Consider the following 17,767-nt stretch of genomic DNA (forward strand, 5'->3'; position numbering starts at 1 on the left):
TCTCGTTGTTCTTCAGGCACACTATTCGTCTCAGGCCTCTTTCAGTTGTTCTCCCAGTTTCTGCCGCTGTGTCTCTCTGGCTCTGACTGTCTGTCTCTCTTTCCCCCTGTGTATGCATCTTTCTCTTGTGAGGCACAAGGATACACTACGGCTGAAAGGTCACCTCATGCACCCCCTTCCCTCCTCCTCCTTTCAGCCCTCCATCCACCACTCCACCCCAACCACCACCACCTGCATATCATACAACTGTTGGAATGAAGTCGAATGTCGGTGAAATGTGGAGAAAGTGTGGGAAGCTTTCCTCTCTCTCTCTCTCTCTCTCTTTGTCCCGCCTGTCCCAAACCTGACTGACACACCACTAAACCTGTTACATAAACCACCGTTCAGAAGCTCAGTAAGCTTTGTTTCCCCCCTGACGAAGAACTATAGGCCTATTAGAACGAAAGGGGGACGGAGGGGTGAGTGGATGACATCAGTTTCTGGTGAGGGGGGGCGGAAAATTAGACTCAGAAACCGGTTTGGTTTCTCTCTCGCTCGCTGTCTCTCTCTCTCTCTCTCTCTCTCTCTGCGTGTCTTTCCTCGTTGAAGACAGAAGAGCAATTCATCAAGATTCAGAAACGGGAAGGGACGGGAGGGGGTTGGCCAGCCAACAATGTCAAGCAAGGACGCCACGACCATCAGTTGTACCACGTGACACAAGGCATCACCGCCCTCTGCCGGGCTGGCTTTTTGTCGTCCGAAGACCTTCGGAATCCCGCGAAGGATATAGCGAGAAGACTGAAGTTTTATCACTGGCTTTAACGCGGTTAGTATTTCAACTGGACTTGTTTCACAGTCTTCACTGCATCTTCCACTGCATCTTCAACCCCCCCCCCCCGCCCCCCTACACACACACCCCACCCCCGCAAACTCCCCTCTCTGTCACTTCTATCATCTCCTTTGTGTTCCAAGACACAATCATCTCTTCGCTAAAGCTTGGAAGTACGTTTTATGAGTGTCGGTGAGAGCGGGACTGAAGAGGACAGGATGTCTGAAGGGTGGCTGTGGAGATATCGCAACTCCGTAATGAGTGAATCACCTTCACGCACCGCAGAACGCAAAACAATAAAGGCCACACGACCCTGTGACCTGGCCTGGAGAAGAAAAAAAAAAAAAAAAGGAAAAAAAGGGAAGAAGTTTCAGTTTCAGTAGCTCAAGGAGGCGTCACTGCGTTCGGACAAATCCATATCCGCTACACCACATCTGCCAAGCAGATGCCTGACCAGCAGCGTAACCCAACGCGCTTAGTCAGGCCTTGAGAAAGGGAAGAAAAGACAGGACATTGTTTATCCCTCCTAACGAGGAAGGTCAGTATGTTCGTGCGTCATTTGTGAATTATCGGGGAGGGATGGGTGAGAGGGGGAAACGGAGCTCTCAGGTGGCTGTGTCCGTCCCTCCCTCTCTCCACTCCTTCCTTTCCATGTGTGTGGCGGTTAGGGGCGGGAGCTGGGGGTGGACTGCTTCAACCCTCCATACACAAACACACGCTCATAATGGGCATGCACGCGCACATACACACATGGACGCAGAGAGATAGACAGATAGGCAGATGCACCTCTCTCTCTCTCTCTCTCTCTACTAACGATTTCTACACAGAATATATACGACCTATTCATGGTTCAAAAAGTGTGCAGTGAAATAACACCTGAAATACCCCCAAAAGGACACAACGAACGCTTCCATTCTGAAGAAACACCCAGACCCAAAGAATTTATTGTCTGCTCTGAGCTCAGTTCAAACAATCTTTTCTTCGGCCACTATTTATGCCTTGCCAATCGATACTCTTTCCCTGAATGCTGCATGTGTGTAATCCAGTGACGCTAAATACCCCCCCACCCCCGCCCCCCAGCCCCTCTATCTCTGTGGAACAAAATGGCGAGCATGAGCAATAATAAGAGGGTTTGTTGTTGTTGTTTTTTTAACTCACTCCCCTATTCTTAATCCCCCCCCCTACCCCCACACCAAGCGCAAATAAGTTTGTTTTAGTTTTTCCTTTTTTTTCTTTTCATTTTTTTTTAACATAAAAGCCAAACCAAGAGTGTTTTGGCACTTCTTCCATTTCTTTACAGAAAACGAGGACATAAGGTCTCTCTCTCTCTTTTTGTCTGTTTCCCCCTCTGTCTCTCTCACTCTGCACACACACACACACACACACACACACACACACACACACACATATATATATATATATCCTTCCCTTCAATATGTTGCAGTAATGATTTGTGTGGGGGGTGTTGGTGCAGGTCTGTCAGGGAACCTGTCCTGACTTACCTAGTCTGTTGCCTGGTGCGAGGAGGTGAGGGGACAGCTAGGAAGGTTTCCGGAGTCATGAGTATGTGACATACCTCAGGTGAAGGGGCCTGTGTGTGTGAGTGTGTGTGTGTGTGTGTGTGATTTACAGCCCTTTGAATCGCCCTTGTGTCTCCGACTTTGCTGGTGTGATCTTTCAGGGTTTTTTTTTTTAATTCTTTTTTAATAGACAACGACATACACATTGGCAGGCACGCATATATACCCCCCATGCAAAAAAAAAAAAAGCAAGGGTTGCCGAGAGTTTTATGTTACAATGTTTTCAGGTGATGAAATTAGTCTCCCCCGATTTCATCACCCCCCAAGAACCCCCCCCCCTCCCCAACCCCTCTCTGTCTCTCTCTGTCTCTTCTCTTCACCACACACACACACACACGCACTCACACCCCACACCACACACAGAGAGAGGCAAAACTGAATACCCATGCAGCCGCGCTGTGTGTGAGAGTGTTCCATTGTCGGGGTTTGAACGTTACACAACTTACAATGAGAACTGTATGCATTGTTAACACCTTCAAGACTTGACAAAAGAGTTCATTGAGACAACGCACACAAAACTCGCCCCCTGCCTGTCAGTAACCCCCTACTACAACTTAGCGACAGGTCTCAGAGCCACAGTTGGGGGGCTTTCACTGATTTCTGCACTCGTGAGATTTTGGACTGAAACAGCTATATAGAGCTCTCCCACACTCCCTTTAAATAACAACCCGTGTCCCATTCTTTCCTGCTTTCAGCTGACTGTCTGCTGTTATCTTTCAAGTATCCCACTGTGTGCACATACCACTGTGTGTGTATAGTATAGTATGTGTGTCGGGAACTTTCTGGAATGTTAGGTTTGAAGGTCGGGCTCCTGACTCTCCTTCGCCTGGGACACCCCCGTTCTCTTTGACCCCGATGTCTTAAAGATCTGTACACTTACGTCTTTTTTGTCTTTTTTTTTAAATTTTTTTTTAGCCTGACCCTCCACAGGGATTAAGCAGGAAGGAAAAAGAAATGTTTCGCACACATTCACACACGCGCACGCATACACACACACGTACACACACATACACACGCACACATACGCACGCGCGCACACAAGGATTTTTTTTTCATACATAAATAGGTACAGGATCGTCGAATGACACATTATAAGAGGTCAAAATGAAAACACTTCTCATTCTGCAAACAAACTACATAGTATTAAAAGGAAACACAACTGTTTCCAAAAGTGATAGTCGCGAAGAATACGGTTTAATCAGGGCCAAGGAACTCAGCAACAGGCTGGTGGTCGGGCAGACAGATAACGAAACAAAGACACAGCTAGACATATAGATAGATAGATAACCGCAAGTAAATCGATATCACTTATGCTTTCTCCTCTCTCTCTCTCTTTCTCTCTGCATATGTGTGGGTGTGTGTGGATGTATCTGTCTGCCCCCCCCCCCTCCCCCCGACACCTCTCCCTCTCTCTCTCTCATTTTGCCTCTCTTTCCCTTTGAAACTTCTCATTTTTTAACTCTTACCCGCCCATCCACTCCGACACTCACAAACAGACCGACAGACGAACGCACCGTTATGCACGCACACGGTCATACGCTGACACACGCATATTCTCCCGTCTGATAACACTTCTGGTAAACAGGCGTTAAACTGAAGATCTCTCACGCATACCATCCTACTTCCACCCTATCCGAAGGCATTTGAGTGCGCGTGCTGAGTCAGCATGTGTCTAACGTGTCTGGAGAAACACGGTCGCGTGCGTGTGGTAGTTTTTCGTGGCACCAGAAAACCATGGCTGCCCCCAATCACCGAGACAGTCAACAGAGCAGAAAAACTCTGCTGTCTCTTCCCTCCCATGGGCTCGAGTGGTGTGACACGAGATACGTGTTGGCGATTAGGTGATGCTCGTTAGAGTAGTGATTCAAAGGCGGTGACGTGACGACACTACTGTACTTCGACCAGCCACAGAGCGATGCCCCGTGTGACAATGTGCAAACAGAGAGAAAGACTACGTGCCTAGGTTTTTCTATGCTGAGCTTCCATGCAAACACGTAGTGTGAAGATGAAAGCGTGCCCAAAACGACAGCTAATTTACAGGGTGTTTTTTGTGTGTGTGTATATAAAGAATAGATTTGAATTGTTTACGTCAGCTAGGGTTGGTTTGTTTTTGTTATTTGTTGTTGTTTTGGGGGCGGTTGTTTGTCTGTTATTTGTTGTTGTTTTGGGGGCGGTTGTTTGTCTGTTTTTTGTTGTTGTTTTGGGGGCGGTTGTTTGTCTGTTATTTGTTGTTGTTTTGGGGGCGGTTGGTTGTCTGTTTTTTGTTGTTTGGGGGGCGGTTGTTTGTCTGTTTTTTGTTGTTTTGGGGGCGGTTGTTTGTCTGTTTTTTGTTGTTTTGGGGGCGGTTGTTTGTCTGTTTTTTGTTGTTTTGGGGGCGGTTGTTTGTCTGTTTTTTGTTGTTTTGGGGGCGGTTGTTTGTCTGTTTTTTGTTGTTTTGGGGGCGGTTGTTTGTCTGTTTTTTGTTGTTTTGGGGGCGGTTGTTTGTCTGTTTTTTGTTGTTTTGGGGGCGGTTGTTTGTCTGTTTTTTGTTGTTTTGGGGGCGGTTGTTTGTCTGTTATTTGTTGTTGTTTTGGGGGCGGTTGTTTGTCTGTTTTTTGTTGTTGTTTTGGGGGCGGTTGGTTGTCTGTTTTTTGTTGTTGTTTTGGGGGCGGTTGTTTGTCTGTTTTTTGTTGTTGTTTTGGGGGCGGTTGTTTGTTTTTTGTTGTTGTTTTGGGGGCGGTTGTTTGTTTTTTGTTGTTGTTTTGGGGGCGGTTGTTTGTTTTTTGTTGTTGTTTTGGGGGCGGTTGTCTGTTTTTTGTTGTTGTTTTGGGGGCGGTTGTTTGTTTTTTGTTGTTGTTTTGGGGGCGGTTGTTTGTCTGTTTTTTGTTGTTTTGGGGGCGGTTGTTTGTCTGTTTTTTGTTGTTGTTTTGGGGGCGGTTGTCTGTTTTTTGTTGTTGTTTTGGGGGCGGTTGTTTGTCTGTTTTTTGTTGTTGTTTTGGGGGCGGTTGTCTGTTTTTTGTTGTTGTTTTGGGGGCGGTTGTTTGTTATTTGTTGTTGTTTTGGGGGCGGTTGTTTGTCTGTTTTTTGTTGTTGTTTTGGGGGCGGTTGTTTGTCTGTTTTTTGTTGTTGTTTTGTCGCCTGGCGAACCCAGATCCTAACACTGTCCTCTTTCAGTGACACCAAGCAAGCGTCCCCTGTGCAGCTGTTGACACGAAACGGTACTTACAGGTTTGGAACTCCACACCCCTCCCCGCCACCACTGTCCCCACCGGCCCCTTACCTCACAGCTGAGCATGGCGTGTCTGTGGGCCATATGGAGACATCATGAGCGCAGTTCAAGCCATGGCCTCTTAAATGCTCGTTAAATAGTAAGCGAGAGGAGAGACGTTAAGGTGTCACTGCAGAGAGGTCATGCATGTGGAATCGCTCAGGGCAACACATGCTGACGTACAGCCATTCATCATGCGTTGGGTCTTGCCAGTCAGTCTTGCCTTTGGCGGCGATACAAGTATAACATGGCTAAGTGCAGTACGACACAGCACATCACATGACGAATATGTATTACACTGCAATCCAGTTCATTAAAATGAAATACGGTACTAGCAACAACCCCCCCTCCAAAACACACACACAAAAAAAACCATGGGGCATTAGAGTCACCTTTAATATAGAGACAATGACTGCTGTACGAAGTCGTCTTTAAGAAGTGATATCGTTCATCAATCAGTCAATGTTATATGGTAAAAAAAAATAAAAAAAAAAAAAAAAAATAAAAATTGAAATAGCGCAAACTGAAACCAGCATTTTGCAACATCCGTTCGTTCCCTCTTTTAGCTCAACCCCCCCACCCACCCCCACCCCCTACACCCCCGTTGCCTTCCTTTTCTCCAACGCTGCCTCCTTCCCGGATCCCAACGACCCATTTCAAGTCATCTGTGGACAGTCCCTTCCATCCTTTCCTTCATTGTCGCCTTCGCTATTTACTTACACACGTGTTCGCTCGCCCGTGTTTGGTCGAGGCTGTGCAATGTCAATAATCAGATTTTAATGGTCCGCCTTTGGAAGTGGCGGTGGTATCCTTTCAAGAAGGTACCCTTTGTATCCCTTCAAGCGGCTTTCCCTCATTACCAAATCATTGACACAGCTTTACTTTAGGGGAAGAGCAATTTCCAAATTTTCGACCGTGATATAATTTACCATCCGGTATCTTCAGTTCCGTGATTATATATATATATATATATATATATATATATATATATATATACACACACACACATTTGTGTGTGTGTGTGTGTGGATAGATATATATCTTTGTTTCATTTGGTCATTTTGCTGTTCTAATTTTTTGAAGGATCTGAGTGTACGAGCGATGGAAGCGGTGCATAGTATAGTACATACACTATAGTACATACTACGCACCGCTTCCATGGCTCGTACACTGTCACCCGTTGCCGTCGTTGTTGCTATCGTTGTTGTTTTCAACGCGACGTGACTTTTCCGCGCGTTTCAGCACGATCCCCCTCAGACCCCCAGACTGACACCGATCATTTCAAGTTCACGGAGCCGGTGTAACGGTCAAGTACCGGACAACATGCGCCTCGTCCTTCACTGCGAACGTGCAGGCTTGTGTGTGTCTGGAATTAGTGGGTGGAAGAAGTCAACGAGGATTACGCTGCAATCGGAGAGAGCCGTGCAGGACGTTTGGCTCGCTGCCGCTGTACTGTTGTGCTAGACGTAGCGGGGCCCGATACCAGTTACTGGGCAGCTGAGTGCTCAAGGCAGGCCCCTTACCTGGGCGCGTGGCAGGACAGGGAGGTCCTGAACACAAACAGGAATCGGATATACCCTGTTCACCGAGGTGCTGAAGAGCTGACAAGGGCAGCCCTCAATCTCAGCTGTGCGCCTTGTTTTGTTACTGGCTTTATTTGACTTCGCTTGCTGTCACGGTACGTCTTTTGTTCCACAGCAGAGAACTACTGTGGGCGGGGTCGTTAGGATTATTTCTTCTTCTTCTTCTTCTTCTGCGGAATTGTACGTGCAGCATAGCACATTTGTGTGCGTGTGTGTGTGTGTGTGTGAGAGAGTAAAATGGAAACTTCATCCAGTGGAACCTCAACTACAATTCCATAGATTGTGAGCCCACTTTCCCTCCGCTTACCCCCACCCTCACCCCCCTACACACACACACACACACAACACACCTCACACACACACACACACACACACACCTCAATGTCCTTCCCAAACTTCTCTGTCTTCTGCCCCGTGTCTCAGCGTCAACTTGGGCCTGATCATTGCCTGTTTTCTATGCAGCCCAGTGTGCACTGGAACCACGATCACTGTCGCCTCACGTTTCACAGAAGGTCTTTGCTTTGAATAGTCCACGTGCGTGGAATCGCTTAATATTCCGGGCCGTACATAACCGCTGCGGACCGGTGAATATAAAGGAGGACGTCGATAAAACTAGCAGTGACGACAACTGCACCACCACCACCAACATACAATGATTGTAATGATTATGAACATCGTCATTACCGTTCTGGTGACGATGGTGATGACAATGGACAAAGTAAACCTTGGCTTGAAGTGGGGCATAACATGACAACAAAGTCGATCCACCCCACCTACCACGCACCCGGACACACACACACACACACACACTCTCTCTCTCTCTCTCTCACTCACACGCGCTAACGAGCGCCCTTCCCTTTCTTAGAAATATCACCCTGGCGTCACCAATTAATGGTTACCTTTTGTGTGCAAACTTTGTGTGTGTGTGTGGAAAAGCGTAATGAGACAGTGTCCGGGTCATAAAGCGATAACTACCCGCACCCCCCCACACACACACCTTTGGTGGCACCACCTTTACCGGCCTATTTCTCATCCCGCCAGCAAACTGATTCAACCTCCCAACGAAATAACCAACAGCTGAACTGTGACTTGCAGTCCAAGGCAGTTCATTGCCCTGTGGAGACAGGGAGGCAGAACTCCTTGTTGCGACAGTCAGCAACACCAGAAAAAAAAAAAACAAGAAAAAAAACGAAAGCCTCTCTTCCCTGAATATGCATGGTGAGTTTAAGTTAGTACGGGGTAACATCGCTCACGAGAAAAAAACAACAACAACAACAAAAAACAACAACAAAAAACAAAACAACTATGTGAGTCTATGTCTCTCCCTTCTCCTTTCTCATTAAAAAAAAAAAAAAGTTTTTAAGTCTGACTGTATGTTGGTCGATCTCTGTCTCCTCTCTCTCTCTCTCTCTCTCTCTCTATATATATATATATATGTGTGTGTGTGTGTGTGTGTGTGTGTGTGTGTGTGTGTGGTGTGTGTGTGTGTGTGTGTGTGCAGTATACATATATATATATAAATATATATATATATATGTGTGTGTGTGTGTGTGTGTGTGTGGTATGTGTGTATATGTGTGTGTGTGTGTGTGTGTGTGTGTGGTATGTGTATATATTATATATATATATATATATATATATATACACATATATGTGTGTGTGTGTGGAGAGAGAGAAAGAGAGAGAGAGAGAAAGAGAGAGAGAGAGCCCAAACGGATGACTTGTCACTAAAGGTCCACATCATAATTTTCCAACGGGAAAATTATGATTTTCTTCACGAAAAACAAAAAAGAATTACGGAGTGCAGTGTCAGAAATATCACTGGAGTGTAGTGTCAGTTCCGTGTCAACATAATTGATGTGTATGTTTATGCTTTTGTTTGTTGGTTGGTTGGTTTGATTATTTTTTATTCATTTGTTTATTGTTGTTATTATTGTCATTGTTGCTCTTTTGTGGAGTGAACGTGTTTTGTTGTTGTTTCTACGCCGTTTGTCTATGGGACAGTATCGTCAACTGAGAAACAAATGCTAATCACCCGGACAGCCAACAACAACTAAACAACAACACGGTTACACATTGCACTGCCGTTCGCCCGTATCTGACACCAGGACAGACAGACAGACAGATTGAAAATTTTTGTTTCCTTTTCTTTCCCCCCCCCCCCCCCTTTGAACAGCCGTTAGAGAGAGAGATCAACAGTGGCACGCACCGCCAAGGCACGTACACAGACACACGCAAAAAAAGTGTGACATTTATTGCATGCGCATACCCCCCCCCCCCCCCCCCCCCCCCACCGCCCCCTAAAAAAACAACAACAAATAAACATGCAGGCCTTGACCTTGGCAAGGGAAGGGGAGTGTTTCAAAGCGCACTGGAGTATGATTGTTCAATTAGGACTGACGACAACAGTGGAGCGATAAGACAGCGGGGGACAAGAACAAGAACACACACACACACACACACACACTGACAACATCCCCAAAACATGTTTGATGCAGTTTACGAGGTTTATAGAAAGAGCGTCGTAATATGAAGGATATCATATCAATATCAGTGTGCGTCACACTCACACACGCGCGCGCGCGTCCACACACACAAACGTGTATACACACGCGCGCACGCGCACGCACACACACACAGCGCACACACACACACACACGCACCTCAGCCATCCACAGGTGTTCAAGAACGAAATCACACACACAGTTATGTCGTGTGATCCGAAATCTTGAACACAAAAATAATCATCTCTAAGTATAACACAAAAAATGTATATGACAACAGGCATATGAAAAAAAAAAAAAGTCAGTGGGTAACTCACACGTGATGGGCGCAAAAAGAGCGACGAAGAGGGGCAAAAATCGAAATCGAAACTTTTTTTTTTTTTTTTTTTAACTGAAGGAAAAGGAATGGCCACTTTTTGGTCGGTTTTCATCCTACCCTCATGAAGAGAAAGAGAGGGAGATAGAGATACAGGCCTCAATTATCAAATCTAGAAAGAGACATTAAAAAATTTAACAATTTCTGAAGAAAAAAAAAACCGTATAGGTAAAAGGAGACGACAGGTAGAAAGAAGACTCAATGGTACAAAGACACAAAGGAATGTACGTGGACACGACAGGGCGGAACTGAATTGTTATGCAGCGCTGTATCAAAAGGCACATAAAGGATCGCGGTCTTTGCGATACCGGGACATAGGAGGGGCTGATAAGCAAGCACCGACTCTCACGTGCACGGACACAGAGGCACGTGGACTTGATGGCACCTAGCCACAATGGTATTCACTGGCACACACAACAGCCAGTGAAGCCAGTGAAGCGCCGCGTAATGCGTCGGTGGCTTATGACACAATGGTGTGCGTTCAGTTGGCTCTGTCGCTGTTCAGTGCTGTCCTTTCTACTGTCCAAAGGACACGTGAAGGACGAATGGCCTTCTCATACTGGAACATGGCTTGGTGAGACATGAACGCGGATTTGAATGCATCGTTTGTCGCAGCAAGTTCGTTCACATCAAGCGCACGCGCGGACACATACAAATAAACACACACTGACGCAGCGCGCTTGTACACACACACACACACACACACACACACAGAGGAACGTGCTGCACGCGAGGACGCTCACGCGGGTACACGCGCACACAACAGAGAGGGAGAGAGAGAGGGAGCATTTATCCATTACTCATGATGGAACAATCACTTTCGATTTGTCTTATAGTGACGTCTTTATCCGTCCGGGGCCATGCGCTGTCGTTATAAATCAATGAAATAAAAAAAAAAAAAAAAAAAAAAGAGTAAGGAAATGTTTCGCAGAGAGCGACTGCACCAGTCGTTTATCGTGTTTTCGTAATCTGCTGTGTCACCAAGGTCAAACGGTGTGCATGTGCTTGTGCTGATGTTGGTAGCGGATATGTGTGGGAGAGAGAGTACAGCAAAGTCCAGCCGGAATTCTCTTGCTGTTTATTTTTCTCGTAAAGCGAAAGGGATATCCAGAGACCAGTGTAGAGATGTGATGAGTCGAACGGTTTCTCCTTCTTTTTCCTTCTTCTTCTTCAGTGTTGAATAATTTTATTATAATATGATATTGTTATCATTATTATTCATTTTAGAAAAACAGTTGGCACACTGTCTCGAACAAATATTTTCCGAAGAACGATTGGTTAATATTTTTTTAAGACTGTTGTCAGCTTTTGCTTTTATTTTAATCGTGTCAGATAGATACAGGCTTTCGATGCAGGGTTACGTGATATCAGATAAATAAAAGCAAAGTTCAGTTTTTACCAAAGCACAGCGTGATTTATGAGAGAGAGAGAGAGAGAGAGAGAGAGAGAGAGAGAGAGAGAATCTTTTCAGTTGGAAGGTGACCCGTGGTGTATTGGTAATTTAAATGAACAAGAAAATAAATAAGTAAAACAAAGCTGTCGATTTTCTACCCCGCGGACCAACAACAGCAGCAACAGACACTCATTGACAAAATATTATTTTGGAATCACAAATGACTAGATCAGTAAGTAAACATTTCTTTGAAAATAAAAGATTAAAAAAAATAAAGCAAAAACTTTATTTACCAGCCCCTAGAGTCAGCAGCAGAAGCAGCAGACCAAGAGCGCAGGACGACGCAGGGAACTCCATGGCAGGGTGACGTGACAAGGTGACGATGTGACTTGTCCGACTCTCTGCTCAGTCTCTCTCCCTACAGTGCAGATGACCTCCCCCTTTCAGTGTGTGTGTGTGTGTGTGTGGGACAGCAACTCCCTGCTGACTGCTTCCTCTCACCGTGTCGTCACTTCAACTGACGTCGGGACGGACCGTCCTGCCCTAGTCTCTCTCTCACTCCCCACACGACGCACACACTCCCAGCCAGAAAATTCCCCGTGGCGTGGAACACAAGGGGTCTCTTTATATCTGGCCTGACACCACCAGTGACGCAGAGGGGGGCGGGGCTGGGGAAGCGGGGGGACGGGGAAGGGGAAGGGGGGCGATTTTTTTTTCTCTTCCCTTGACGACTTTCACACACACGCCTGCGCGTGAACGCGTTCACTAAAACGCGCTTTACCTTAACAAATGACTCTAACGAGAGCGCGAACAAAACGTAACGTTGTGAGGGCCCAACTTTTTCCACCGTTTGTTTTTCACCGTAGTGGCCGCTACACGTTGTGTGTGGCAGTGTGTTGGTGGAGGCAGGGGGTGGGGGCGGTCTTACAGGACGTTTCGCCCTCTGTGTGTCCTGTGGGCACAGGGTGACTACGTCGCGTCACTGGGGGTGGGAGGGGGGGAAGGGATGGGTGTGTGCACGGGTATGGGATCGAAGACGTGAGTTCGAGCATGCATGTGACTGTGTGCGTTGGTACTTTTCTGGCGCACAGATACGCCCGTACATCGCGACGTAGTCGACCGTAAAACAAAATGTCTCTGTCTCTCTCTGTCTGTCTCTCTGCGCGCGCGCGCACACACACACACACACACACACATTATAACTGACATACACACACACACACACACACATTATAACACACACACATATACATTCATACGCTCACAAAGATTTATATGTTCTGCAATCAAATGCATGCTTCAATATAATTATCTGCAAACACATACCAGACTAGCTGAGATGCACAGAAGAGACACGCGTACATTTACATAATTTTACTCACCCGCGTTGACTTTTGTAGGCATATACCCTATCATTCATGCACGCATACACTATCACGAATATCATGAAATAAACAAGACTAAAAGATGAAGTTTGTGTGTACGAGCGCCGGCGCGCGCGTTTATATATGTGTACGCACGTGCGTGCGCACTGATGTACGTGCGCGTGTGCCAGTCATGTAATGGTTCGTGCGTGTGGGCAGTATTCATGTGCGGGTGACACTTGCCTGACAGCTGAATGTCAAGACCTGTCAACACCTGACGAAGTAACCGTTTTGGTTTTGGTGTTGTTGTTCAAACAGATGACCAGATTAATGAGCGACTCTGATCTTCTGTACACACATTCCTGATAAATCATGCTGGTTTTCGCCAGGTGAACAGATAGCTCTGTATCGTATCATTGCAGATGATTGTTTAACACATCAAAGTGCTGTCAAGTGATCGACAACTGGTGTCGGGGGGTCGCACACTCTGGCAAACACTGTTGATGAGGTAATGTGACCTGTCAGCAGTTTGTCAGTGGACAGCCACAGGAAGGCACAGCACTGTCAGGATAGGAACAGGCGTCAGCAGAAAGTGACACCATACTCAAAACCCGCAGGGTCAGACTTTGAAGCTGCCTCCAATCATAAGGATGTGGGACAACTTGAGCAATGGTTGAGTTGCGCTGTTTGAAGTCCAAACCAAGTCAACATGTAGGTGTTTGATCCGTTAAAAATCTCTCTCCCCCCCGCCCCCTCTCTCTCTCATGGTTTTTTTGTTTGTTTGTTTGTTTGTTTTTTTTTGGTTTTTTTTCCGTCTATTCTAGTGGCCGAGATAGTGAGGATACAACGTGGGCAAGACGCTCTCCACTATAAACAAATTCTAGCCCAGATAGTCAGGACAGCAGATACCTCTGCTGACGATGGTCATAGTCGAAAACGACAGACTATCGTACATACATTCTAGTGGTAATGCTTTTAGTGATCACGGTACGATAAGATTCTATTTCATTTAAAATCTAAAATCAGCGACGTGGGTGGACAAGCCATAAGTATTGTAAATAAATCAGCCAACAAGACCTCTATCGAAATAATATGAAACTGCCGTGTTTGAAACGAAAAGTTACCCATGTCAGACCATTCCACGGTGGTCACTGCCCGCACTGGCTGGCGACGCCCCTAACTATAGCCGTATAGGCACAGGATATGTAGAGTCTAAAAAAGAAAGAAAAAATGTTTTGCTTGGAAATGAAAAAAAACACATGTGTGTTGTGTGGGGGAAAAGATTGCTTGAGGGAAGTAGTAAGGTTTAAAATGACCCAAAACTGGCGCTTGGTAAGTCGCAAAACTGAAGTGGTCACTGCATGCAAGTATTGGATTTTCGGAAGTTACCTTTGAGGTTAGCCTGTCACATCTCACAGTGATTCTTGTTGGCATGATCCAGGACCAGTGGTTCCTCCAAACTCTCAGTGAATCAACAGAGAGGATCGTTTGTGCGCTACTTCTCTTCCCAACTTCCTTTCTTTAGTTTCCGTTTCAATGGGTGGTAATAATATCGCTTCGGTAATGCACGAAAATTGCCGTTATGATAGGTCACAGGATTTAGGACAATGAAATTGAATGCGGCGAATGAATTTGTTCCGATCATTTTAACGTTACTTACCAATTCAACATCTGAACGAATAAGTAAAGAAACAGACAGAAGAAGAAAAATGAATACCATCACCATCATCAGTCTCTCACACCTCCACGCCCTTCAGTTGGCAGCTGTCAAGAGATTATCCAGGGTAGGTCATCCCGTCCAGCCCTTGGTGACAGAAAGGAAGAAGAAAAATAGAAATGAAACGTCTTTTCAGTACTCTGGCAGCTGACGTTTTATTTTTTCCTCTATGACGAACATAATATACGCATGTCAGTAAAAACCACTGCCTTTCACCTCCATTACAACGGCAACACAGTTGTAGATTCGCCAAGCATTGAAAAGTCATTCTAAGGCATGGACAGAATCAATAATCCTTCGGCCTTTCGATCGAAGGAAACCCAAAGCACGAGACCAGGCTATTAAAATGGAAGTTTAGAAGTCCCGTGACACCGACTTCAGGAATTTTGGGTGGCGGATTTTCAGTCAGAACAATGCGTGGCAGGTGAAAAAACAAACTTGGTGGCAGTGAATTGGATTCAGTCATGGCACAGGTGGGTGTCCCATTCCGTCACCTTTCATGGTTGTTTGACCTAATGTCTACATGTTGTGAAAGTTCTGTCTCTGTGTACGCTTGTCTCCATTGCTGCTTGTCTTATCGCGGTGTGTTTGTGTGTGTGTGTGTGTGTGTGTGTGCGCGCGCGCGTGCGTGTGGGTCTGTGTACATGAGGGAGAGAAAACGCTTGTGTTCGTTTCAGATTCTGTTGTTCCAGTGGAGTCTCTTTATTTTGATTGCAGAGTGTTTCCATACCCCAGCATTGATGTGACAGGTCATAGGTCTGTGGTGAACGCCTTTCCACCACCCGTGTTGTTGGCAGCGTTATCGAAACCTCGGACAGAATGCGGTCGATAAAGATTGAAGTCACTGTCCTGTTTACCATCTGCCCGCCTTTATCTGGGACAGGCAACCCAGGGCAACTGTCACTTGTACTGAGTGACAGTGCTATTTGCTTTGCCCTTGTTTATTCCATCCGTATCCATAAAACAGCCGTGTGTATAAAGGATGGAGTGAGCATGGGAAGTGCTTTCTCTGAGTCCCTGTTTCTGTATGTGCTGCCTTCCCTACCTCTCTCTCTCTCTTTGTGTCTCTCTCTCTCTCTCTCTGTCTCTCTGTCTCTCTCTGTGTCTATTTCCCTCCCCGCCCCTTCCTTTGTCCCTTTCCAATTTTCCCTTTCACGTTTGTCTGGTTTCCCTTCCCCACTTTTCTAATGGCATCAGCTAACAGAGCTCACTGTAGTGTTTGCTATACGTAAAACCAGTCTGGTTGTCCAGACATCAGTGGCGAAAGTTTTTTTTTCGAGCTGAGCCTGGTGAAGAGGTCCGGGCATCGCGAGTCAGTGATTACCCCACCTGCACCGGCCCTGCCCAGCAGTTTCACGCCAGAGCTTCTCTTGTTAAAGGAGAAGACCGGCCATTCAACGGCTTCTTTAAACTGCCAACGAGTGGCTAGGCACACACACACACACACTCCACACACACCCCTCATGATTCCTTCTCATAATAACCTGTTGGCTGATTATTTGTTTCTGTGGTCCACTTTCCAAAGAGAAAAATATATTTAAACAAAAATAAAAAAGGTCTCATTGACGGTATTTCTATGGTTTTACTTCCCGTAAACGTGCCCTTGTCGTCGTCTGAGCGATACACCAGATGAATCGTGAATTCCCATCCCTGTGACTGTCCCCAGTGGCTGGAATCCTTCCCATGACCCAAACACAAACAGTAAGGAAAAGCTCACTGTGGCAGTCTTTCAGTTATGTTTTTTTTTCCCCTGCGTGTTAGTTCCTGTCACTGTTTCCCGCCGCTGTTGGTTTCTATAAATCTTTAACTTGAAGTCATGCAGCGAAGTGTTGGCAAAGAGGTAACGCGTCCGCACAGGAAGCGCGGAGAGAATCTGATCGCACTTTTTCGAATCTCACACTCTCCAATATTTTCTCCCCTTCCACTAGACCTTGAGTGGTGGTCTAGACACTTGTCATTCGAATTAGACGATAAATCGAGGTCCCATGTGCAGCATACATTTAGCGGGGGTAAGAGAACCCACGGCAACGAAAGGGTTGTTCCTACCGAAATTCTTTAGAAGAATCCACTTAGATATGAAAACAAATACACTTGTAGACAGAAGAAAAAAAAAAAAAAAAAGAAAGAAAAGAAAATGGATGGCGCTCTCACTGTAGCCATGCGCGCTCTCTAGAGGGAGCAGCCCGAATTTCACGCAAAGAAATTTGTTGTGACAAGAGTGATCCAATCCAGTCCAGTCCAATCCAATACAGTGCAGTGCAACGCAATGCAGTACATATCACATCATTTATCAAACACAGAGGAGCAACAAGCCTTACAGCCTACTTTCGGTCTTTTGACCACAGATGTGGAGGAGAAGAGGACAAGTGTCTGTGAGCGTCACACAGGGGATGTAACTTCCGTTTGCATTGTGCCGCTCACTGAAATGTTTGGATGCCCGCCCAGGGGTGGGTGAGGGAGGTGGGGAGGAGGGGGGGCGGGGAGGGGGGGTTGAGGGGGGGAAGGCACGCCTTTTTCTTTGTCCATCCATGAGCACAAAGGCAGATTTACACCCACATGATGCGCAGGTGAAGGAAAGGGGGGGGGGGGGAGACAGAAAAAAGGAAGATAAAAAGGAAACACCGGAGAATTTCACAGAAACAATGACTAAAAGAAAAAAACAAAGGCCAAGACTGTTGTTTACAACAACAAAAACAATCATACTAAAAGAATGAAGGAAGGGTGGGGGTGGGGGGACGAAAACTGAAATGTCCTCGTTGCCAAGGGTCTCGATTAGAGAGAGGGAGAGAGAGAAAAACACGATGGACTTGTCATAACCAACACGATTTCGCTGAAGACGAACAGCGGAGGACGACAGGGGACGGGTATCCTTGCCCTAACCATGTCTTTGCCGCCAGTGACCTCGCTAAAGACAAAAGAAACAGGAGAGTTCAAAGTGACTTTCTGCCTACTGGGCTGTTACATTAGGGATTCTCCCCCACCCCACACCCCTCCTTTAAAAAAAAAAAAAAAAAAAAAAATCTTTATTCCCATATGGTATACTTTTTCTGGCGCTACTGACAGCAGGAAACTGGCAAAAGAGCGAGGAGAGAGAGAGAGAGAAGAAGAAGAATGAGAGGAAGGGAGGCGGGGAGAGCGCGAAAAGGTGTGGAGATGAATGACACCTGTGGTGCCGCGGCCAGGAAGTAGTAGAAG

The 17,767-nt window shown here is 46.2% G+C and overlaps 2 protein-coding genes across 2 annotated transcripts in view; one reads left to right on the forward strand and one right to left on the reverse strand.

Moving 5' to 3' along the window:
• LOC143297732 (carbonic anhydrase 13-like) overlaps positions 1-12,094 on the reverse strand; it is a 25,302-nt gene extending 13,208 nt beyond the window's left edge. The window contains exon 1 of the mRNA XM_076610175.1: positions 11,785-12,094. Coding sequence (XP_076466290.1) covers positions 11,785-11,848 — 64 coding nt within the window. The 5' untranslated portion in view covers positions 11,849-12,094. The remainder of the gene's footprint in view (positions 1-11,784) is intronic.
• Positions 1-17,767, forward strand: part of LOC143297706 (phosphatidylinositide phosphatase SAC2-like) — a 282,281-nt gene that overhangs the window by 191,048 nt on the left and 73,466 nt on the right. The window lies entirely within an intron of this gene.

The sequence above is a fragment of the Babylonia areolata genome, chromosome 2 (assembly GCF_041734735.1).
Source record: "Babylonia areolata isolate BAREFJ2019XMU chromosome 2, ASM4173473v1, whole genome shotgun sequence".
In the NCBI taxonomy this organism is placed as follows: domain Eukaryota; kingdom Metazoa; phylum Mollusca; class Gastropoda; order Neogastropoda; family Buccinidae; genus Babylonia; species Babylonia areolata.